Below are 25738 nucleotides of genomic sequence, written 5' to 3'. Positions count from 1 at the left end.
TAACTGGAGTTCAATTTGGATGTTGCTCTCACTGATTTCTCATTTCTCTTCCCAAAAGGCAGGGCGTTGAACCTTCAGAACTAGTGCCTGCATCTCACGCAGGGTTCACGGAGATCTATAATCCATGGTGGGTCTTTGCCAACTACACAGTCCCCCCACTGTGGCATGTACTAGAGATTTAGTTTAGACAAAGTTACCTTCTAGGCACCCGGGGCTACAGCCACTGTCAATTTTACACAGGACATCAGCAAATTGAACAAAGTCTTCTCCCCTTTCAACAGCTTTCACCACCCCCCACCAGCTCATGCACAGTCCCTCGGTCCCCACCCCTCCATACACCCGCTAGTGAGTGTGCACTTGTCCGTGTCCCAGGGGAAGCCCAGGGAAAGAGCCCAGATGGCCCAGACCCTGGTGCCGGCATCTGCACAACTTGCTAACCAGTGTGCCAAGCTTTTACAGACTTTTTTTTTTTTCCACTTGCTTTCTAAAAATGGGATATAAGCTTCGTTCAGGACCAAGTCTAAACTCTTCCTTTCTCATACTGTTGTTACTTTGTCTCTCCTTTACAACTTCTTCCTCTGCTCACCCTTTCCTTTCCAACTTAATTCAGATGCTCTATTCACTTCCATCCTTTCCTTCGTATTCAGCTTCTAGGTGGAAACAGAAGGTTCCCCTTCTCTCACCCTTTCAGAGATATTTCCACGGGGGTATGAACAGATCAGATAAACAGGAACTTAGGTTAATTTAATAGAAAAAATAAAATATGGAATAACATTGCTTTTGGCCAGTATCAATTACAACCATTCTACTATATTTTACAAAAAAACAACTGAACATTTTACACATGTACAGTATTTTTCAGTAAAAGTGGATTTGGATTTAACAGTGGATCACTAGTTAAAAATAAAGACAAAAGAAAACAGAAGATAGGACTTTTGTCTCTAGAAGGTTAGAGCATTTGTTAATTCTCCAAACTTTGTACTATCCATTACATAGATCTCATTATGAATATATATATTTATACATAATATATAACATTAACTTAAACTTTGAAAGCATTATGTCCTAGTTAATAATATTCTGTAGATGAACGAGGCAGTAACACACGAGTAGTTAAACCAGTATTTCCATGATGTGCGCTTGCATGGTCAGTGGGAAATGGAACACACATTGGTGGACCCCAGTGAATTTGGCTGTCATATTGATGGTTATTTGTCTAAGAACACAGATACCATTTTTATCTTTCCTATCATAGTAACTTTGTGCCTCTAATAGTACGGGCTGGTTCAGTCAAATGGATTCCTTTGCAGGCAAATCTGGTTTTGCCATCTGCTTGACCTTGCTTTAGGCTTGCGCTTACATTTGTCCATTTAGAGATTGTGCCTTTAAATGTGAGACTCTATCTGCCGTCCCCTGGATTAACTTACTTTCCTCAGATCAGGAGGACCTGCACTGTTAGGAAAATGAAAGTTGCTGAGCAAAATCAGTTGAGTCCCTAGTTACTTATGAATCATTATGTGACTCAATATTACTACAATGCTATTAAAGAGGGTCATTAGACTGTAATTATTCACCTTAGGTCAGACATTAACTTTGATGTCTAGGAATGAATATTTTCAAGGTGGGCTTTTTCCTAGCTTGTTGTCTGAGTGGGCCACGTCCCAGCTCCTTCTCCCAAATAATCTATATTGATATCATCCCTGTTCTCAGCTGTGAGGCCAGTGACATCTTGGAAGTGAGGCTCTCAAAGCATCAAGTCTACTTGATGTGGCTGGTCACTCCCAAAGCAAATGAGGTCACCAATGGAGCTTTGATATGAAAAATGAAGAAACTTGATATGAGTCTATCCTCCCCTAAATAGAGAAACTCAGAACTGGTAAAAAGATCTATTGGGCATCATTTCTAACCACTGACTCAAAATAGTTTTCACATAATTCAGTCTGTTAGGTTCCAGGATGTAGTTAAGAGTCGTAGAAAACCGGTGAGGATAATTCCAAGAAAACAGACGATCTCATTGACATCCAGTGGACAGATGTATCATAGCACGGTTATAGAGGGACAGAGGAATGGGAAATAACAGAACCAGGAGGGTACAATCATGCCACCCATCTTCCATTTCCAGTTTTATTTTCTGAAAATGACAAAATGATAAAACTTCTAATAAGCACCATTGAAAAATGTTGCCCGGCCAACTTGGGCACGAGCTTAAATATTATTTAAATAATTCCATTTCTTAAAAAATACAGGACCTTTTAGAAACTTTTGACTCCAGGAAGAAATTTCCCGCATCATATCCAAAATGCTTCCCATCACAACAAATAGAATTTCTGATGGCCTTTAAAAAAAAAAATGCTATGGGGATAATGGCCATATAGCACCAGGAGATCATGCAGGGTCTACAAAGTGAACATTCCAGATTTCAGGGGAGCTGGATCAGTCCCAGCTATTTTGTGTAACTTTGCATTCTGTCGGTCACCAATTTGACTATGCAGCGTGATCCCATTTGACCAGCTGTGTGTAAAATAACCCAATCTGCAAAGCCAAAGCCAGTAGCAGCAAGTCTATCTGATGAAACCAGTGGAGCAGACTTATCAAGTGAGTATAATGCCAAACCAGCACATAATGCATGAAGTAAATTATGTGTGGAAAGGATCAATGTTCAACTGTGAAAAACTAAGACAAACGACACTGAATACAACTCTGCGGGATGTTCTTAATGCCCTTAGGTCCACTTTTCTGCCATTTCCCCCAACGGTGGACTCAAGCATGAAAAATGACAGATGCAAGAGCTTTCTCTTTGATTTTGACCTATGTCTGCTCTTGTGATGTTTTCAAAAGGTATTTTTAGGCGTCTCAAAGGGGAAACAAGCAAGTAAATGCAAAGGGGAAAAAAATGGACCTTCAAAACCAGGGCAGGAAATCAAATCATTACTTTAACGTCAAATTTTGGCATCAAATGCTTTGGTCATACAATACTGTCTCTGTGGTTCTGGCTGTTTAGCACTAAACACCCAGTTATAAAAGGTAGGCTTGTTGTAGGTTTATTTTTTTTTTTTCCATTTAAGTTCTGACAAAACAGTTCACCATCTCCCTGCACAAATTTGAGAGAGAGAGAAAAAGAGAGCAAAAAAGAGAGAGGTGGCTTGCTTTTTTTTTTTTTGCTTTTTTTTTTCTTTTTAATAATAATATGGAGTAATCTATAAGTCTACAGGAACAGAGAAATCTAAGATGGGCGCTCAGCCTTGGAATGTACATGTTTTGCAGCAAAGTTGTTGAAGAACCTTCCTCTGGCACAGATTGTTCTTTTTCACTAGCATACAGAAGCCTCCTTCCGCCCAGGACTCTTCCGTTGCTTTTCCAGGAAGTCAGCAAGACAGAGGGGGGAGTTGAGGACGAGAGCAGCATGATGTACACGCGGAAGAAGGTTTTGATTGGCCAGAGAGGCAGATGGGGGGATTGGAAGAGCTCAATGAGGAGCAGTCAACAAGGAGGAATTTGGGTCCAGCCAAAGGGATTTCAGTCAACAGCATTGTTTTTTTCAAGGAGAGAGATTGCGGTCCAGTGGTGAATGGGATTGATGTCCATTTATGAAAGGGAAAAAAAGGATTCGAAAAAAGAATTAGAAATCAATAATAATATAAGCAAGGAATTTGTCTTCTCAGAATTACCTAGAGCAGAGAGTATATAGTCATTTATACTATATTTCATTGAGTCCAAGACACTGGATTTAAGATGCACCATTATTTTAAGTATTAAGAAAAAACATGCTTCATGCATCTTATTACATGGTGACCCAAGAGTCTCCTTAATTAGAATATTAATTTTATGCTTATTTGGAAATATTAGTTAAATATTAGTTATATAACAGGCTGTTTTGTTTCTGTGCTTATACAAAAACTCTTCCTTTGAATATTAAACAATTAGTTTTTGCAGCCATTTCCAACTACAGTTAAATTCAACACAGGAAGTGGTAACCATGTGTCTAACTCTGTGACAAAGTCACAGGCAATGACAACTATGTCGCATCAACCTATTGGACAGAAGTGGTTGTAAGCTGCCATAAATTATAAGATGCATCTGACTTCAGGGATATTAAAATATAAAAAAAGTATGTCTTAGAATCATTGAAATATGACAGTTGAAAGAATAAATCACAAACGCATAAATGCAATCAATATGTGATTTGAAAAGCCTGGTGGAGCCATCCGTGATCTTATTATTTAGCTGACCTAAGGTGGGCTTATTACAAATCACGATTCTTCATTTTCTACTCTTGCCCACAATTCTGGACACCCCATTTCTACCAAAGTGTGCCATCTGGCATAACTTATCCCAAGTTTACCATGGTTTAGAGAAGGCAGTTAAAGCATCACAAACATGGCCAAGCCTGGCACCAAGTGCTGTGGGTGAAATTTCAAGTGACTGTGGATCTTCTGAGTCTAGAAAATCTTCCTCTGTTTCCTGTCACCAGCTTAAAAATTATGGTCAGATCCAGCTATGGGGGAACCATGTTTTTAAGTAAAAAGTGATACTTACATGGTCCCTGGAGTGCCATCACCCCAACCCTCCATCCCCGTGTTGTGTGGTGAGAACACAGAGCCTGAGTGGGTCTGGCACATCCCTGCTAAACCAATCCTACAGCCAAGTAGCCATGAAGATGCAAAGTCACCTATGATGTGCTGTGGAAATGAGACCATAGATGATGCTCTACACATGTCATCATGTGCCCTGTTCTTTCGGATGTCTTTTTGAAATTCCTCATAGGAAGTTTTAGAATAACCATACAAGGTCAATGGTATTAGCCTCCTCATTTTTACAGATGAGGGAAGTGAGACCCAGAGAAGTTTATCACCTGCCCAAGACCTGGAGCCCAGAAAGGAACAACAGTATTCTGATTCCTGAATCCATATTCTCACAACCAAAGCACTGTTCTACCTCTTGTGAAATTTCTAGGAGAGGGCCCATTCCAAGGAAGGCAGAGAATAAACCAAGGGAAGTCCCTTGTCCAGGAAGACTGTTCCAAGTGCACTTTTTTATTATTCTGTTTTCATAACAGTCCGAAGATATTTAAAAATAACAATGGTTCGAAATGATTTCTTTCTAGGTCACTGAGATGCATGTCTGCATAAAGTTTAGGCTCAAATTTTAGGGCTCCCTCTGTGTGAATTATACCGAGAGTCAAAATTCACAACATGTTAAAGTTGGAATAATTTAATTTCATTCATTTATAAATGGGGAAGCTGAGGCTAGAAAACTGGGAGAACTTGGCATTTGCCAAGTTGTCAGGGGGAATGGAGTAAGGCAGAGATTCCCAAATCTGGCTGCACATTAGAAACACTTGAGAAGTTTCTAAAAATATCCATGCTTAGATAGCACCCCAAGACCAATTTACCATGAATCCTTGGAGAAAGTGTGCGGTCCTGGCATTTTGGTTGAGAACCATGTGTGCGAAGAAAAGAAAAATGGACCAACATTTAGTAGTCGTAAGTTCTACACTTAGGTCTATCATTAATTCCTTGCCTCTCAGGTTTAATGAAAGATTCAGGTAGCATCTGATTACAATTTACTTACCAAAAATTTAAATAATCTAAATAAAACAAGTGGCAATAAACTGGCATCTTCACATGATAGAATTTTAGGCTGTAATTAAAAATGAAGTTTCTGAGGACTTTGTAAACATAGGATGATGTTTATGTCTAATGTTTAGTACAAAAAGCAGGATACAAACCTCCATGTACATGGTATTTAAAAAATCTGGGCAAAAGTACAGACGGCAAAAGATGGGAAAGAAACACATGAAAAAACTAATTGGAAAAGGTTGCCTATTCTATTCCAAGTATATGACATTCTGGAAAAGGTAAATCTATGAAGACAGTAAAAAAAATTAGGTTCTGGGGCTAGGGGGAGGGAGGGAGGAAGGGAAGAGCACAGAGGATTTTTAGGGCAGTGAAAGTGTCCTGTATGATTATTACAATGGTGGATACGTATCCCCATTCATTCATTCATTCATTCAAACTCCTAGAATGTATACCACCCACCAAGAGGGAACCCTAATGTGAACCATGGGTTTGGGTGATAATGGTGTGTCAGTGAAGGTTCGCTGATTATAACAAATGTAACTAGTCTGGTGTAGGAGGCTAATTGGCAGGGGGGAGGTGTGTGTGTGTGTGTGTGTGTGTGTTTCGCGGGGCGGCAGTTGGCATATATAGGATCTCTCTGTACTTTCTGCTTAATTTTGCTGTGAACCCAAAACTCTAAAGTTAAAAAAAACATAACTGGTGCCATCTTGGTCAATGGAACCATAGGTGGTTTACTTCTTCTTTTAACTAAAAAAAAAATAAACCCAAACCAAAACCCATTGAGGGTGTGAGTTCAAGATGAATGAATGCCAACGAGATATTGGGCATGTTCTATCTGACTCAGGCTTGATAGTTTATGTGGAAATAGATTTGATCTCAACATAAAAAGAGGACCCTGTGTTCAGAGGATCAAAATGAAGAGTTTGTACTCACCGTCCTTGCAGATGGCGCCGATCTGACACGTCCCTAAGTCTAAGAGATAGCCGCTGAGGCAGCTCGTGCAGTTCTTGAACCCCGGACCATTGCATGTCAAACAGGTAGCATCACATCTATGGGGAAAATGTACAGTTCATGCTTTCACACATGAGGCGCAAGAAAAGATGTTTGCTATCAGCCTCTTAAGGACGTTTGAAACTTAATTCCCCCTTTGAAGACGACACAGAAAACTCTTCTTACCATAATTGCTACCTTTAACAGCATTAAAGAAAGCCCAGCGGGTAGACTGATTTTAAATGGGAGAACGCATTGTACTTGAAACTGAAATACTACTTTCAAGGTTTTCAAGTGCTCCTGAGACAAAAACAAAAAAGTATTCAAGAGAAGTTGGGTGAAAGCAGCAGGGCAGGTTTCTGTTTTCAGCTTTCTGATTTGGAAACATAGGTCATCATTAATAATTGTTTTGTTTTATGGAGGCAGTCAAATATGGAAGCCAGTGATCACGAGCTACGGCTGGAGGGGTGGATCCACTTACTTTTTGCAGGATTTGTATCCATTCTCTGAAGAGTGGTCAAAGTAGTAGCTGAGACTGCAGCTCTGCACGCATCTTCCATCCTCCATGAAGTAGCCTTCCGTGCAGTTAATACACCCGTCAGCGCCCGGCCCTGAAAGCAAGACAAATGCGGGAAACAGAAACAAAATCTCAGAAGAGCTTGCACGATGGGCTGCTTCTTGCGTAGTTGGTGAAAAGGGCATGAATAGGTTGTCATATTAAGAGTCACAATTTCATATTTGTGCTTTCTCTTACATTCTGTGGGGAAAAAAAACCGCCCCCATTTTAAATTGAACCCATTTGCCAAAACCATCACATCTCTTTGGAAAGAGGAGGGGATCTCATTGGGATGTTTCAGTGTCGCCATAGGGACAAGAATTCCCATGGCTGACTTTCTCTGAGAATCCATGCAGGAGTGCGGGAAGAGAATGAGGTTTCTCCAGCATTTACTTTAACCATCTCCGGGGCGTCTGGAGGAGTGATGGCTAACCACAAGTCAACAACCAGCAAACCAGAGCCAGAGAATAGACAGTAGGACTGGGGGACAAGGTACCAGCGCAGGTGGCACAGAAGCGGTGACAGGGCTGACAGTCCTGGCCATTGAAGTACTGCCCGTCCTCACAGGTGATGGAGCAGCGGGATCCCTGCAGGCTGAAGACAGAAACACAGATGCTGTGATCAAGGCAAAGAGGTCATAGCTCCCCAGCTCCATGCGCAACAAATAGAGCGTCTCCCAGAGACCCGTGGTTTGGCAAAGCTTCAAAGCGGGGGGAAATCGTCCCGTACCCCTTCTTTTTTCCTTCCCCGATGCCTATCCTGCTTCTCTGCCCCTATGATCATGTCTGTAGCTGTATGCGTGCTGCAAGCTTCGTGGACCTTCGCTCTGCACCTTACCCACCCAGGTGTTCCTGAAAGTATCTTACTGACAAAACTCATGACCTAACAATACGTCTGACAACTCTGATAACCAGCCCTACGACATAATAAATTTAAGAGTTGTTTTGTAATTATAAAATGTAGTAGGAACACAGGGTAACGAGTTACAACTGAATAAAGGGCACGGTGATCTCTGGCCCGCCCACACTCCCGGGAGTACGTCCTTTTGTTCTTATTTCTGGTTTTAGTTCTACTGGTTCCCATCAGAACCACACAGTTGCCTCTATTTCCTGATTTATTTTAAATGCTAATGAATAATTTCATAAAATGACCTGCCTATACAGCTGATTCCCCAAACACCCCAACTTTTCTTAATTATATGATTGTTTCCAGGTGTTCTCTCTACCATACTTTCTCTATTTGGCACTCTTGGTATCTATTATAGTTGCCAGAATGTTGAATGAGGAATGCATATTTTTTCTTTTCTTTTTTTTTTTTTTTTAAAGATTTTATTTATTTATTAGAGAGAGAGATAGCGAGAGCAGGAACACAAGCCAGGGGGAGTGGGAGAGGGAGAAGCAGGCTTCCTGCTGAGCAGGGAGCCCGATGTGGGGCTCAATCCCAGGACCCTGGGATCATGACCTGAGCCGAAGGCAGACGTTTAATGACTGAGCCACCCAGGCGCCCTCTCCTTTCTAATATCTATCAATTATGATAGCTTTCATAGTGTATAAAACAATTCTTAAACCCCACAGAATTTAGGACCTTTAATCTACAAATACTGCTCACTATTGGAACAATAGATTAGCACCTGTAATCCTATGTCACCAAGTAGAAGATACTACAAGATGGGTCTCTAAGCAACAGGGTCAAATGGTTTTTATTCTCTTAGACTCTTTATATTGCTCCAAGTCACATCTTAGTTGACTGTGCTTTGTATTTGATCACACTAACTTGGAAAAGTAAAATTTATTTTTCCCTATTGGAAAGAACAAAAACAGATAAAAACGGATCCCAAACAGTCCTGTTAACGTTGTAATCCACTTCCTTCCAGTATTTTACGTGTATGTATTTCTCTTGTTCTTAGCCACTCTTTAAAAATGTATAGGTCTCTTGAGGCAAACCGGTCAACCCTCAAAGCCTCTAAGGAAAAGGTAAGCAGTCTCAAGGAGACAGACGGCAGCTTAACTGAAGGTGTATTCCATTCACAGACTTGAGTGGCCAGGGAGCGATGTCATTTAAAAAGCCAATAAAAGAAAATCCCTTCCCTTTCCTTAGAACTGGAAAAAAGGACATTGCATCAAATGGATCCTTTTGTGGGAGGAAAGTTTTTGGTGGTCCTATTATGAGTTAAAATAAAAAGAAACTGCCTCATTTTTCTAGTACAGGGCATTCCTTCTGAGGTTGGCATGTGTTGAGCATGAGACCGAGGCTGAGCTGTGTGAGGAGGCAATGAACGTAAGTGGGTCGTGCAACAGGGAGCAGGCACTGTGTGCACCCTGAAGCCTTCTGCTGCTTCCAAAATAGAGTGGTGGCGTGGCTAACACACCTGGTACGGTGGACACCTGGGTTCTGTCTGTGATCAGTTGGCTGGGTTGGAACTGTGCTGTCCCACATGGTTCAGCCCCCGTGGCTCCCGAGCACTTAAAATGTGGTTAGTGTGGCCCAGGAATGGAATTTTAAATTTTAGTTTGAACTTCAGTCTAAATTTTACAAATTGGCCCTTTACTGGCAAAATGCTGAGTAAGTTTAGAACCAACCTGGCTATATAAAATCTACTTCGACTAAATTTTGTAAAATGCAAGTACAGATCAAGTATTTCTCAAAAGATTACTGTCCAAGTTGAGATGTGCAATGTGCTTTCTGGGCTAAAATGTACACCAGATTTCGAAGACTTGGTGTAACAACAAAAAAGAATGTAAAACATCTTGCTAGGTCTTTTATATTGATTATATTTTGAAACGAAAATATTTTGGATATATTTGGTTAATATTTTTTTAAATTCTACCCATATCTTTTTACTTCCTTTAATGTGGCTACTGGCATGTTTAAAATAAAATGAACATATAGGGCTCTCATATTTCTTTTGGAGAGTGCTGGTTAACGTACTCTGTGAAATGTTCCCTAACAAACACAGTTGACTTAACTCTTCAACAACATGGGTTTGAACTGCATGAGCCCACTTCTAAGTGGATTTTTTTCGATAAATAAAATACAGTACTCTACATGTATTTTCTTTATAATTTTCCTAACATTTTCTCTTCTCTAGGTTTACTTTATTGTAAGAATACAGTATAGAATACATATAACACAAAATGTGTTAATTGACTGTTATTTGTAAGATTTCCGGTCAACAGTAGTAATTGGTAGTTACATAGTTAAGAGTAACTTACGGAGTTAAAAGTTATATGCAATTTTCAACTGTATGAGGTTGCGGCCCCTAATCCCTGAGTTGTGCAAGGGCCAATTGTATAGAAAATATCGTAAATAATCTTTTATTTCTCATGGACAAATTATGTGTCTGATACTGGAATAAGTACTTTCTAAATGTTATCACAGTTGATCCTTTTCATAATTCAGCAATGTAGGGGTTATTATCTCATTGTATAGATGACAAAACTGAAGTTCAGAGTGGCTCAGTGACTTGACCAGGATCCCACAGCTGATTAATAGAAGAGGGTTTGAGCCCACATCTATCTTGTCTCCCTTCTTTTTATTATCCCAATCTGCTCCTTGTCCAAAAAGAATGAGGGGGCTGACTAGACTGATATTTATCAAGACTGGAAGTCTTGAGATGCAGGGTGCTTAAGCAAATTCATAGTGAATGCATTTATGAAAAACCCACAGATAAAAAAATATATTAGAACATCATTTTCATTTATTATTATTATTATTATTTTAAAGATTTTACCCATTTATTTGACAGAGAGAGACACAGCAAGAGAGGGAACACAAGCAGGGGGAGTGGGAGAGGGAGAAGCAGGCTTCCCGCGGAGCAGGGAGCCCGATGCGGGGCTCGATCCCAGGACTCTGGGATCATGACCTGAGCCGAAGGCAGACGCTTAACGACTGAGCCACCCAGGCACCCCAGAACATCATTTTCATTTAGATTAAGATTTTATTTATTTGAGAGAGAGAGAGAGAGCAAGCAAGTGAGCATGAGTGGGGGGGGGGCAGAGGGAGAGGGAGAAGCAGACTCCCCTGGCTCAATCCCAGGACCCTGAGGTCATGACCTGAGCTGAAGGCAGATGCTTAGTTGACTGAGCCACCCATGTGCTCCGATGTTCTGATATTAATTAACATGAAGAATCACCTGCCTGGAGCCTGTTGAGTTCACTTCTCCAATTAAAGGTGGAAACAGAGGTGTTCTCAATATTTAAAGAGATTTGAGTGCTGCAGATTTGTGGCTCTCTGTAAACTCAGGGTCCAACTCCTTACCCAACGGAGGATGGTCTGACCTTTTCTGTGGATATCAGGAGGCTACCTAGTTCATTTGAGCTGTGTCTTGTTCTTTTGCAGAATCTATCAGCTATCTGGCTTTAGCAATGAGCAAGTCATCCAGTCAAGAAAAACATCTCCAGGTGTTAAATCTACGAGCATACCAGAGCATAATGGAACCAAGCCTGAGGTACTTAAGATAAGAGAATGACTGGCTATATGGAGAGAAATAATAACGATAAGGGAAGAGTTTCCGACCATCAAAGGAATGAATCAGGAGGAATAAATATAATTCATTGGTATTACCTACACAGTAATCCTTGACAGGGGCACTGCGCTGGTCAAAAAGCACTGAGAAAGCTTCTCAAATAGCCATTTTTATTTACATGTATCAGGGCCATCTTTCCTGAAGAGAATTTCATTTGGTTTATAAGCCTCTGTCAGCCAAGATGGCATTCAATTTTTCACATACAATGGTAAAGATAATGCAAATAGCAATCAAGTGTTTGGGAGTCAAACCAAGGGTGATGGTAAGAGGATTATTTATTTACATATTTTATTTATATTGAGACGCTCCTTGGGCTGTGTGACTTGAAAAGATCCTTCACTCTCTTACCTTAACCCATCCCTACATTCTGTACAGTTGTGGAATTCAGTACATGTCTTGCAGTTTTCACTGCATTTCCGGCAAAGACTTTTCTCTGTTAAAAAAAAAAAAAAATACAAATGTAACAAGGTTATAAATCAGTTGGTCAGTTGGATTCCATAAAATGTGGAGACATTCTAACGTTTGCTAATGTACACGATAGTACACATACATGGCCTTGAGTAGACTATTTCGTGAACAGCCCCGTACCAAACATTTGCTATCACTTTTCAGCAAAGTGAACAGTGGTAGGAACCTGCAGTGATGGGAAATGCCTGGTATCTATCATTTTGCAGACAAGGGAACCACAGCCCATTTAACTCTTAGTCGAATAGCTGATTGGCTCTTTCCCCTCTTCTTTTTCTCTCTCCCAAGGGGGGTTATCTAACTTCCGACAATGACAATCCCACTAACAAAGATGCTGGGGCAACGCCCGGATGTAAGGGCGTAAGCAGTGCTTGGGGCTGTGGAATGGAAAGGTGGGCCCCCACGCTCACTCTGATGAATGCGGCCAGAAAAGGGAATCTGCATTTACGATGGCAGGGTAAGGGTTGATGATGTGTTTCTTGTATTGTCTAGAATAGTGTCGCATACTTTATAGTGGCTGTGACATTGATATGTTATTATAGTTTAGATATGTCTGTATTCTGGAGAGTAGAAATATATGGATTAAAACAAATATACCATGAATATGGTTTTCCTGTTTAATACCAAAGACTGATCCCCATTGGGAAAAAATGGCAAATGCATGCTTCCTCTATAGTGAAAAACGGTGATTTGTTACATTAACTTAAGGCCTTTTACCTGAGGCAAAATTCTTCTGGAGACTCGATACCTTCTCTGAGATGCAAGTGGATTATAACCATATATATGTGTAGGATTGAATAGGCTTTGTTCATAGGCTTCTTTTCCTCCATCGACTCTTTAAATTTTGGTGTTCTTCAAGGTTCCATAGAGGAACACTGCTTTAATGGATTCCTACAGGGACCTCTTGAAGGTCCACTTCCTTTCTCAAGTCTGAGCACCACCCCCCACCATGAAATATGAAGTCCTTTATAATCTTATGGCAGTCTTCACATGGTCCCCTCCTCACTCTGCCGTTGAGACTCCTGGACATGCCATAGGATCTGAAGTCCAAGGAGCTAGATTTGCATTCTGCTTTTAGCATTTCCAGTGGGCAAGTTCAGCGTCTCTGTTCTCCGTTCAATAGATATTTCAGTGATGCCAACCTCTCAGTTTGTCTTGAGGGTTTAAGTTTCCCTTGAGGGGAACTATATGAGCTTGAAAGCACTGTAAATGTGTCAGCAGTAATTATTACTAGTCATGATTATATCTGATCACTATGTTTTCAGGAGGAAGATATAACAAAAGTCAGTTACATGAAGGAGAGAGAGGCAGAGACCACTCATCAGCAAAGCCATTGTTTGAACAGCCTGCCTTCACTACATACCTCCTAGGCTCTGGGGAAACAACTGAGTCTCAATTATCTTGATCCTGTTAAATACCATCTCGAACCAAATTTCTTTTCCGAGATCCAGCCTTCTTGATAGAATTTTGAATTTTTTCTTCAAGAAATACTGCTTATTTCTGGGGATCCCTCAGACTCCCCTCCCCCACTCTTATTTTTCCTTTCTCTATCAGGGTGTAGCTCATGTTCCAAATTTGGGGGAAAGAGGAACTACAAGGAAATCCTACCATGGTTCTATAGGGTAAGCTGAGACTCCATCTGCCTCGTGGAGAAATGCCTGCCTTTGAGTCAAGGGACTTGGACTTCTTTTTTTTTTTTTTTTTTTTTTAAAGATTTTATTTATTTATTTGAGAGAGAGAGAATGAGAGAGAGCACATGAGAGGGGGGAGGGTCAGAGGGAGAAGCAGGCTCCCTGCCGAGCAGGGAGCCCGATGCGGGACTCGATCCAGGGACTCCAGGATCATGACCTGAGCCGAAGGCAGTCGCTTAACCAACTGAGCCACCCAGGCACCCGGGACTTGGACTTCTTAAGAAGCAAGAGTATCCACTTCAAAATTCTTGCCTGATTTCCGAAAAACAACTCTTGTTCATTTAAACTTGGGTTTTCTTCTTTCTCAGGTTGTGCAGAAACCGGAGGTAATCAGTGTCATCATGTATCATGGTGTGACACACTTGTTAATTACCGAGAATTCAGAAATAAAGGAAAAGGGCGCTACCAGAGCACTAACAGGTAGGAATGCCCAAGGATTACTTAATTCTCCCGGGGATGTACCTTTGTCTGTTTCCTAATGACGACTGATTAGGGCCCAAACTCCGCGAAGTGACGTGTTCATTTACAGATTTTTGTTTGGTACAGTTGCAAAGGATTTCTGTGTGGAAAAAGCCCCCCAAATTCAATTTGTATTGCCATGTAGGAAATTATTCATTTCTTAATTGAAGTATACATAACAATGTTATATTAGTTGGAGATATACAATATATTGATTTAATGATTCTATATATTACTCAGTGTTGACCACAGTAACTGCAGTCCCCATCTGTCACCATGCAATGGTATTACAGCGTTATGGACGATAGTCCCTAGCTGTACTTTTCATCTCTGCTACTTCCTTATTTCATAACTGGAAGTCTGTACCTCCCCTTTATCTTTTTTGCCCATCCCTCACCCACCTCTGCTCCGGCCACCACCAGTTGTTCTCTGTATTTTAAGAGTCTGTTTATTTTTTGTGTGTTTGTTAGCTTCCACATACAAGTGAAATCCTGTGGTATTTGTCTTTCTCAGTCTGATTTATTTCACTTAGCATAATACCCTATAGCTCCATCCATGTAGGCACAAATGGCAAGATCTCACTCCCTTATATGGCTGGGTAATATTCCACTGTGTGTGTGTGTATGCCACATCTTTTTCTTTTTTTTTTTTTTTTTTTTTTAACAAGTTTTTAATTCCAATATAGTTAATATACAATGTTACATTAGTTTCAGGTGTATAATATAGTGATTCAGCACTTCTTTATATCATCCAGTGCTCATCATGACAAGTGTACTCCTTAATCCCCATCACTGGTTTCACTCACCCTCCCACCTCCGTCCCCTCTGGTAACTATCCCTTTGCCCTCTATAGTTAAGAGTCTGCTTCTTGGTTTGTCTCTTTGTCCTTTGATCATTTGTTTTGTTTTTTAAATTCCACATGTGAGTGAAATCTTATGGTATTTCTTTGACATTTCACTTAGCATTATACTCTCTAGCTCCATCCATGTTGTTGCAAATGGCAATATTTCATTCTTTTTAATGACTAATACTCCATTGTGTGTGTGTGTGTGTGTATGATGAATGGATAATCCTTTTTTTTTTTTTTTTTTTAAAGATTTTATTTATTCACTTGAGAGAGAGAGAATGAGAGACAGAGAGCATGAGAGGGAGGAGGGTCAGAGGGAGAAGCAGACTCCCTGCCGAGCAGGGAGCCCGATGCGGGACTCGATCCCGGGACTCCAGGATCATGACCTGAGCCGAAGGCAGTCGCCCAACCAACTGAGCCACCCAGGCGCCCCTGGATAATCCTTCTTTATCCATTCATCTATCTATGAACACTTGGGTTTCTTGCATACCTTGGCTATTGTAAATAATGCTGCAATAAACATAGGGGTGCATATACCTTTTTTACTTAGGATTTTTGTATTTGGGCAAATACCCAGTAGTGGAATTACTGGATTGTAGGGTATTTCTGATTTTAATTTTTTGAGGAACCTCCATCCTCTTTTCCACCGTGGCTCTAGCAGTTTACATTCCCACTGCAGTGCTTGAGGGTTCTCTTTTCTTTACATCCTCGCCAACACTTGTTATAATTTCTTGTTTCTTGATACTGACTGCTGTCCGTTCTTGATAGCTATTCTAAAATGAGTGAGGGGATATCTCACTGTGGTTTTGATTTGCACTTCCCTGATGATGAGTGATGCTGAACATCTTTTCACATGTCTGTTGGCCATCTGTATGTCTTCTTTGGAAAAATGTCTCTTCAGATCCTCCGCCCATTTTTTTTTTATTACATTGTATTTTTGGTGTTGAGTTGTATAAGCTCTTTATATATTTTAGATATTAACCCCTTAGCAGATACATCATTTACAAGTATCTTCTCCTACTCACTAGGTTGCCTTTTTATTTTGTTGGTTTTCTTTACTGTGAAAAAGCTTTTCATTTTGGTCAAGTGCCAATATAGGGTATTTTTGCTGTTGTTTCTTGCGCCTGAAGAGACCTATACATAAATATGTTGCTAAGGGCAATGTTCAAGAGATTACTGCCTATGTTTTCTTTTAGGATTTTTATGGTTTCAGGTCTCACATTTAGGTCTTTAATCCATTTTGAGTTTATTTTTGTGTATGGTTTAAGAAAGTGGTCCAGTTTCATTCTTTTGCATGTAGCTGTCCAGTTTTTCCCAACACCATTTATTGAAGAGATTGTCTTTTCTCCATGGTATTTTACTCTTTTTGGTGCAGTTACAAATGGGATTGTTTTCTTAATTTCTCTTTCTGCTACTTCATTATCAGTGTATAGAAATGCAACAGATTTCTGTATATTAATTTTGTATCCTGAAACTTCACTGAATTAATTAATCAGTTCCAATGGTTTTTTGGTGAAGTCTAGCATTTTCTACGTATAGTATCATGTCATCTGCAAATAGTGACAGTATTACTTTTTCCTTACCAATTTGGATGTCTTTTATTTCTTTTTCTTTTCTGATTGCTGCAGCTAGAATTTCCGATATTATGTTGAATAAAAGTGGTGAGAGTGGACATCCTTGTCTTGTTTTTGTCTTAGAGGAAGAGTTCTCAGTTTTTCTTATTGAGTATGATGTCAGTTGTGGGTTCGTCATATATGGCTTTTATTATGGTGAGGTATGTTCCCTTTACCCCACATTGTTGAGAAGTTTTAACATGAATGCATCTTGTATTTTGTCGAATGCTTTTTCTGTATCCATGGCGATGAGTTTGTTTTATTCTTGTTTATGTGATATCATATAGATTAGTGAATATAGAACCACACTTGCATCTCTGGAATAAATCCCACTTCATCATGCTAAATGATTTTTTTAATGTACATTGAATTCTGTTATTCTTTTGTTAAGGATTTTTGCATCTGTGTTCCTCAGAGATATTGGCCCGTAGTTTTCTTTTTACATAATGTCTTTGTCTGGTTCTGGGATCAAGGTAATGGTGGCCTCATAGATGAATTTAGAAGTTTTACTTCCTGAGAATAGGTATTAACTCTTATTTAAATGTTTTGTAGAATTCACCTGTGAATCCATCTGGTCCTTGATTTTTGTTTGTTGGAAGTTTTTGACTGCTGATTGAATTTCATTACTAGTAATTGGTCTGCTCAGATTTTCTCTCTCTTCCTGATTTAGTTTTGGAAAATTGTATGTTTCTGGGAATTTACCCATTTCTTCTAGATTGTCCAATTGTTGGCAGATAATTTTTCAACATTTTCTTATAATTCTTTGTATTTCTGTGATATTATTTCTCCTCCTTCATTTCTGACTTTGAGTCTTCTCTCTTTTCTTGTTAAGTCTGGCGAAAGATTTATCAGTTTTGTTTATCTTTCCAAAGAACCAGGTCTCGGTTTCATTGATCTTTTTTTTAAAATTTCATTTATATCTGCTCTAATCTTTATTATTTCCTTCTACTGGCTTTGGACTTTGTTCTTTTTATTCTGGTTCCTTTAGGTTCAAGGTTAGGTTCTTTATTCTTTAATATGATATTTTTCTTGTTTCTTGAAGTAGGCCTAATAGCACTATAAATTTCCCTCTTAGAACTGCTTTTGCTGATTCCCAAAGATTTTAGACTATTGTCTTTTCATTTGTTTCCACGAATTTTTGATTTCATCTTTTTTTTTCACTGACCCATTGGTTAATTAGTAGCATGTTGTTTAACCTCCACGTATTTGGCTTTTTTTCTTCCATTTTTCTCTTGTAATAGTTTCATACCATTTAAGTTGGGAAATATGCTTGATATGATTTCAATCTTCTTAAATACAGTGAGACTTGTTTTATGGCCTAACATGTATACCAGAGAATGTTTCATGTGCACTTGAAAACAATGTGTATTTCTACCCTGAGTTTTGTTCTTTTCTTCCACTTCCATTTGCATGGTTTATCTTTTTTCATCCTTCCACTTTCAGTCTGTATGTGTCATTATGTGTGAAGTGAGTCTCTTGTAGGCAGCATACAGATGGGTATTATTTTCTTATTCATTTACCATATGTCTTTTGATAAGAGTATTTAGTTTATTTAAAGTAATTATTATAGATAGGTACTTATTGCCATTTTGTTAATTGTATTTTCTTCTTCATGCTTTCCTTTTTCTCTTGCTCTCTTCCCTTGTGGGTTGATGGTTTTCCTTAGTGATATGGCTGGATTCCTTTCTTTTTTTGTGTATATCACAGGTTTCTGATTTGTGGCTACCATTGGGTTCTATATTGAGTTGAGGGTCACTTAAGTTCAACACATTGTAAAACTACTAAAACTAACTCCCACCTCCGTCTCCCTTGGCTAATTTTTCTAGATTTTGATTGTACTACTTTGTGTTTTAAACTCCACAGTGGCTTTACTCTATGCTTGCCTTTTACCTGTAAAATTTTTCTCCTTTTATAATTTTTTTTTTTTCTAGTGAATGGTCTATTCTTTCCCTTTAAAGAATTCCCTTTAACATTTCTTGTAGGTCTGATTTATTGGGATGAACTCCTTTAACTTTTGTCAGGAAAACCTTTCTCTCCTTCTGTTTTGAATGATATAGTTTCTGGGTAGAGTATTCTTGGTTGTAGGTTTTTTTGTTTTAGCACTTTGAATATAGCATGCTACTCCCCTGTGGCCTGCAAAGTTTCTGCTGAAAATCAGCTGATTGCCTTATTTGGCTTCCCTTTTATCATTACTTTTTGCCATTTTAATTATTGTGTGTCTTGGTGTGGACCTCCATGGGGTCATCTTGTTAGGGGTTCTTCTTCCTGGACCTGGATGTTGCTTCTTTCCCCAGGTTAGGGAAGTTTTCAGCCCCTTCTTCTCCTTCTGGGATCCCCATAATGTGCATGTTACTATGCTTGATGATGCCACAGTGTTCCCTTAACCTATTCTCATTTTTTGTTGTTCAGCTGAGTTGTTTTGTTTTCCATTACTGCCTTCCATATCACTGATCTGTTCTTCTGATCTACTGTTGATTCCATTTAGTGTATTTTTATTTCAGTTACTAAATTCATCAGCTCTGACTGTTTCTTTCTACATTTTCTCTTTGTTGAAGGTCTCACTGAGATCCTCTGCTCTTTTCTCAAGTCTAGTGAGTATCTCAGTGATAATTTCTTTGAATCGTTTATCAGTCACACATTTTCATTTCATTTGGGACATATTCCTCTGTCTCCTCATTTTGTGTCTCTGTGTTTGTTTTTAGTGTAGTAGGACAGTCAGCTATGTCCCCTGGTCTTGAAAGTAGTGGCCTTGTTTTCAAAAGAGGTCCTGTGGTGTCCTATAGTGCAATCACCCCCTGGTTACCAGAACCAGGCATTCCAGGGGTGTCCTCAGTGAGGGCTGTGTGTGCCTCCCTATTGTGGCTGAGTCACAGGTGCCTTCAGCCCAGCCAGCCGCAACAATCCCCTCTCCCTGCTCTGAGTGTCCTGGGTAGGGTTGAGGCCAGTCTGAAGCAGCGACAGGCTTGGTGAATTGGGCCAGCAGTGAGCCCAGCTGTCTGCAATGAGTCCCTCTGTGTAGATACAGCTACAGGTGCACTGAAGGGCAGGGCTTGCTTCTTGCCCAGCCAGCTATGAGGCTCAACTGCAGGGAGTGCAAATGTGCTGTTATAGGGTCTTCTCTCCTCGCTCCCCAGGGCATGAGTCACTTTGGAGTGGCATCCTCCAAGTGGGTATGGTGGGACAGGAGCCACTTTGAAGGGAGGACTGCTGAGTTGGGTTGGATGGGGAAGAGCACACAGTGCTATAGCAAAGTAGATGGAGAGTGTTAGTGCTACCTGTCACAAACATCCAGCTATCTAGGGCTTGGGGCGGGGAGGGGGAAGAGGAATGGCACCTACCAGCACTTTGTTTCTAGAGAAATATCCTGTACATCCCTGCCTGGGGACAGATCTAATCTGCCCAGGACAGATTAGTCAATATATCTCCTTCACATATATCCGCAGGCACTTTTCAAACTGCTGCATCTTTAAGAATGATGGAGACTCAGTTTCCTATTGCCCTCAGGCTCTCCTGGAACCTGAAACTAAGCCCCACTGGAGTTAAGATCTCCTTGTTTCTAAAGCCAGATATTAGGTGAACTCAGATCCTCTTGCTTCCCCACGCTGTGATGTCCCTCCTGTTTGTAGTTAGTGGCACAGGGGTTTGGTTTCCAACTATGTCTCCATCCTACCTACCCTTTTCAAGGTGGCCTTCTCTCTACAATTAACTGTGGCAGGTCTGTTCTGCCAGTCTTCAGGTGGTTTATCTGAATGTGTCTGAGGAAGAAGGTGAGTTCAGGATCCTCCTACTCTAAACTCAGCAAATGGATTTCATTTTGCCTTTCCTAGTGGACTGGAATACCTGATAGTCTTTGAATCCATTTATCACTTTATAGGTTTCCTCATTAATGGCCTTTCATTAGTAGTCTTTGACACATGTCTATTCCATATTCACATCAAAGTCATGTTTTCTAAACTTTCTGAAAAGTTAACACTGATACCATACAGGCCTGGTTCCTTTGGGTAGTGTGCAGAAAAGAGCAGGCTTGGCTGCTATCTTTTGAAAGCCTGCTTCTGAAGCTGGTCCATGGCTAGTATCTGGGAATTGGATTTCAGGAGGGTTTCCACCACCCTAACTGGTAAGAGTGGCTCATGGTGCCTCAACTGTACAAACAAGATGGTTTATGCTGAACATCTGCTTTCCTTGTAGGAGCCTGGAATTCTGGTATGTGCCAGGAAGGGGGGGTCTTCGTGACCACAACCCTGGGCACTGAGACTGTAAGGCGGTTCCCTGGTAGCCTACATTTCACACATGTTGTAACCAGTTGTTGCTGGGGGATTTCAATGCATCCTGGGAGAAAACTTAGAAGCTAGTGCTGGTTTCCTGTGGACTTTGTGTCCTATGTATCTTTTCCTGATTTTACTTAATAACTATGAGCTCATGAGTGCAACTATATAGTAAGTCCTCCTAGCAAATCACTGAATCTGGGGATGGGCCTGAGAACTCCCTGATAGTTAGTTACAAGCATTTTTACATAACTGATTTTTTTTTTTTTTTTTACAAAACTCTTAAAAACTGGTTAGATCCTTTCATATAACCAAGGCCTCAATCCCTCCTAATGTCATTCAAATGAAAACCTTCTATTTCCTCTCTAAAACCCAAATATTTGAAATCAACTCACTGGTGTCTGGGTATAATCCAGCAGGGCAGTGGATAACACAGCTGTTGATTTCTTCATTTAGGAAGTATCCATATTTACAGGACAGGCACTGGTCACCATGGCTCCCAAAGCAGGACTCACAGTTGGGAGCACACTTTCTGCATCGCTTCTTGTCAGCATGGTAGTGGCCAGAGGGGCAGCTGGAGACACAGATCCTGCATTGTGGAATGGTAAGAAAGAAGGGCAGCATCATTGGAGACAGAGTCCCAGGCACTCTTGGAGATGCTCAAGCAAGAGCAGCCTTCCATCTTAAACCACGATGGTAACACCATATCCAAAGAGCCAAATTCTGTTGGTTGAAGCTTTTTGAAGTGGCAAGGCGGCCACCCAATACCAAGTCTGCCAGGTAATGCATGTCTTGGTCCAAACCCCCTCTTCCAGTTCGGGACTAGCTCTTTAAAGGGGACGATGGTTAGAAACTAGAGGCTCAAGAGGAAAGGTTGTGGCATGGGATTGAAAGGAAACTATGTGGGAACCACGATTTTATACAAAAAAGGTTGCTAATAAGGGGTTACTTCTGTTTTTGTGTGTTGTCCTATGGATCCTGTGCACTCTGTTTTTGTGTGTTGTCCTATGGATCCTGTGCACTCTATTGTCTAAGTTAATCGATTTAAACTTGGTTGGTTATAGAACTTCCTTAACTGAAGGACAGCACTTTGTTTATTCATTCAACAAATATTTACTACTGACTACCAAGTAAAATGTCAGGCATTTTGCTGGTCTCAGCGATGAGAGGTCCTGCAGTAGCCAAGGGCCCTTCCTTTATTCCAGCATGCATGTAAACAGGAACTAGAACGGGTCTGGGTCTGTCTGGATGGCTGAAGTGTGGACTCACTGTAGTAAGTCTTCCCTGAAGCAGGATGGAAAAGGGGGCAGGGCTCTGAGAGAGATGCCTGGAGCGGACAGCCTCTGAGAGGCCATCACTGTCCCAGGAGCCTCCCTGCGGACAGATCAGCACAACTTGAGGCAGAAGCCAGGGGCTCAGAGTTACGGTGACCAAGCAGGTCCGCCTCTGAAATAGGGTGAGCAGGGCCCAGCACCTTTGCCACACGGGGACATATCTGTTGGGCTGGATGCTGGCATTTTCATGAAAAGCAAACAGCTCTAGAGGAAAGGTCTAGAGGGCTAGTCCAAATGTGAGCAAAGACATTTGCAGCTTGACAGCATACAGGGACACAGTATGGGTTTCAGCATTTGGAATGACACCGGGAGGCAGGGGCTGGGGCAGCAGCCTCTGTCCTGTGCTTGGGTCCTGGGAGGAGAATGTCAGCAGACTCGGCTCGAGCGCAGCCCATGGGACCACCCGGAGCGTGCTGTGCGTTGGAGCATGGGGGGATCGGACTCAGGATCGTTCTTACCTGGTGTTGTTTTTCAGCTTGTAGTAGTAGTTTAAGCAGTCACTGCAGTGGTCTGGTCCTGGCCCGTCACAGCCGACCTCACTGCACTCAGGGTCACAGGGACCTTTTCCAAAAAAAAAAAAAATTAAAACAAAACTTGGGAAAATATGATTTTAAAGCAGGTCTGTTTTACCTTGAATTTTTCCTTCCTCACGCAGGGAGAGTTTCTTTAAGGTGGAGGAATAATGTGTAACATGGCTCTAAGCACAGAGATGAACTCCTATTACCGAAGTATCAAGAATGTAAATCCAGCCGTGGCCTGGTCTTCAAAAAAGCACATATGGCTGCCTTGTGGGAGATAACACATATCTCTGAATTCAAAGGATGCCACTATGGCAACTGGAAGAGAACTGACGGCAATTAAATATGCGTAATGATAAAAACGTCGGATTTACAGAAAAATGACAAGTTAAGCTGTTGACAGAAAAAAGAAAAAAGTTGATTATTCCATGCCTGGACCAGATGGGCTGACTTGCCGATGGTCATTAAAACCACGGAATACCTCTGAGATGCTGTACCCAGCAAGAAACATCATTATGGCATCTGGGGCAAGCTTATCAGTATCTGGTCTTGGATTACAAAGCAGGTACCTAAGGCATAGATAATAGATTTTTTTTAAATGAAATTAAATTTGTTAGTCACCATACAATACATCATTAGTTTTTTGATGTACTGATCCACGTGGTAGGACACAATTTTAAAATCTATTATCTGTGGATCGCTACAGATAATAGATTTTAAAATTGTGTCCTACCCACAGGCCAGTGGGCAACTCAACGAGACATAAATTTTTAAAAATGCAAGCAAGCTTAAAGAATTCCACACCTAGGATGAAAGTTGCTAATCTCTCATGACCTATTCTTTGGTCTAGAGTAAGAATGCACAGACAGGAAGAAAAAAATGCCAGAAAGATGGGAGATTTTTGTTTTGTTTTGTTTTTTTGCGAGAGAGAGCACGAGAGGGAGGAGGGTCAGAGGGAGAAGCAGACTCCCTGCTGAGCAGGGAGCCCGATGTGGGACTCGATCCCAGGACTCCAGGATCATGACCTGAGCCAAAGGCAGTCGCTTCCAGGCGCCCGGGAGATTTTTATAACTGATAAAAAGCTTTCTAATGACATGGGCTAGACCTTTTACTTGCTTGAACTAACTCTTTTCCTTGTTCTCCATACTTTAGGACATTTGGTCTTGTAATCTTCAAGCCCTTTCCTGTTGAAAATACACATGATTTTAAGTAGTGATAAACATGCACAGAATGTACAAACATTAAAAGTTATGTCAGAAATGTCTAAAGGATTTACTGTTGAACCTTGATCTCCTTTAGTCGTTATAGGATTCTGTTCTACAGGTACTGAGTCGGAATATAAAATGGTAGAACCTGGGAGGAATGACTTAGAGAAAAATCTAGTATTCAAACACCCTCATTTACCTGGTGAGAAAACATACTTTCCAAGAATTAGAGTGGCTTGTCCAGATAATACAGCCCAGGAGCCCTGGGATCAACATGGGTCCCCCTTCTTACTCCAGCTCTCCTACATCGAAGTAGTAAATCAGGTACTAGTGATGACCTTTCAAAATGAATGCAGACTTGAGATCTATTTCTGATTAATCACAAGAGTCATCTGACAGCACTGTTTATCTTTTTGTTCCCCCAAGCCTTAAAACTGATCTCTAAATTGCACAGCGAGTATAACTTGGGACCTTTCAGCTCTCTGCTACGATAGAGAAGGAGAGGGTGTCTCTGTACGTAAGGGCTGGAGCTCAGCCAGCTGTGGGTCCTACAGCCCCTGGAATTTGATGAAACAGTACTAGGGATCTGTTTATGATACCATTTGTGCCTTTAGCCAGGCTGACTTCTTCATGAAGGTGAAAATCACAGCTCTGAAGAAAAGGAATCATGGGTGGCCCTAAATTTTCACCAGATGATTTCTGCAATTATCCCACCCGCAAAATTATGCTTTATATGTGCCCAAGGGCTCCGTATGGCCAGTTCACATGCTGTGCTGTATCTTAACCTGTCCCAGATGCAGTTTAGCATTTTAGGTTGCAGGGTAATAATGAAATAATTCTTTGTTCTCTCTCAAGTGCCAATGTGGACATTTTGGAGGTTAACAACGAGAAAAACCACAGAGATAGAGAACCGTTTGTTCAGAATTTTAAGATTACCAGATATGTTTTTGGATATCCTTTCCCCTATCAGAGAAGATGAAACGGTTTGCTTGTTATAATGTGAATAGTAATGTTACAAGCTCAAAACACAATGAGATAATCTAATGCAATCGAGCTCCAGTTAGCTCAACTGGTTTGAATTATTCCAGCTTAGGATGGACTCTGGGATACTACCTGTTTAGAATAAAAGGAACCATGTGCATGTTTAGGTGCATTCTGCTAAGGTGACTAATGAAGTACTTTTAGCTCATTAAGTGGTAGTCAATGCAACAAGACATGTACTACATGGAGCACTGGGTGTTATACAAAAACAAAGAATTGTGGATCACTACATCAAAAACTAATGATGTACTGTAATAATAAAATAAAATTAAAATCAGAGGGGTGTTTGGGTGGCTCAGTCGGTTAAGTGTTGGCCTTTGGCTGAGCTCATAATCTCATGGGTCCTGGGACCGAGCCCCATGTGGGGCTCCCTGCTCAGCAGGGAGTCTGGTTCTCCCTCTCTCAAATACATAAAATCTTAAAAAAAAAAAATCAGAAATATACTTTGATATGGCTATAAGACCTAAACTGCCCCAGAAAAGAAAGTTGAGCAGAATGGCCTGATAAAAGATAAATATGCAATAGCCAATAGATTTCCTAGATACCAGCAGATACTAGTTAGAAAATATGACATCTTTTCCATTATATAGCAACAAGACCCCAAAACACATAGGAATAACACTAAGAAGAAGAATACAACCTAAAGTTAAA

General features: G+C 40.6%; 1 protein-coding gene across 3 annotated transcripts in view; it reads right to left on the bottom strand.

Moving 5' to 3' along the window:
* PCSK5 (proprotein convertase subtilisin/kexin type 5) overlaps nt 1-25738 on the bottom strand; it is a 463530-nt gene that overhangs the window by 153501 nt on the left and 284291 nt on the right. For 2 of the 3 annotated variants that reach the window (XM_044920816.1, XM_021689363.1), the window contains exons 15-20: nt 22782-22884; nt 21385-21578; nt 11999-12083; nt 7622-7719; nt 7051-7180; nt 6513-6628 (exon numbers count right to left, since the gene is read on the bottom strand). In XM_044920816.1, the coding sequence (XP_044776751.1) occupies nt 6513-6628; nt 7051-7180; nt 7622-7719; nt 11999-12083; nt 21385-21578; nt 22782-22884 (726 nt within the window). Of the gene's footprint in view, nt 1-2529; nt 3353-6512; nt 6629-7050; nt 7181-7621; nt 7720-11998; nt 12084-21384; nt 21579-22781; nt 22885-25738 lie in introns of those variants that run through there. The other variant, XM_021689364.2, reaches the window with a different exon arrangement.

Source organism: Neomonachus schauinslandi, chromosome 13, assembly GCF_002201575.2.
Source record: "Neomonachus schauinslandi chromosome 13, ASM220157v2, whole genome shotgun sequence".
In the NCBI taxonomy this organism is placed as follows: Eukaryota; Metazoa; Chordata; class Mammalia; order Carnivora; family Phocidae; genus Neomonachus; species Neomonachus schauinslandi.
The sequence above is the reverse complement of the archived record's forward strand: the minus strand, read 5'-3'. Positions and strand labels throughout refer to the sequence as shown.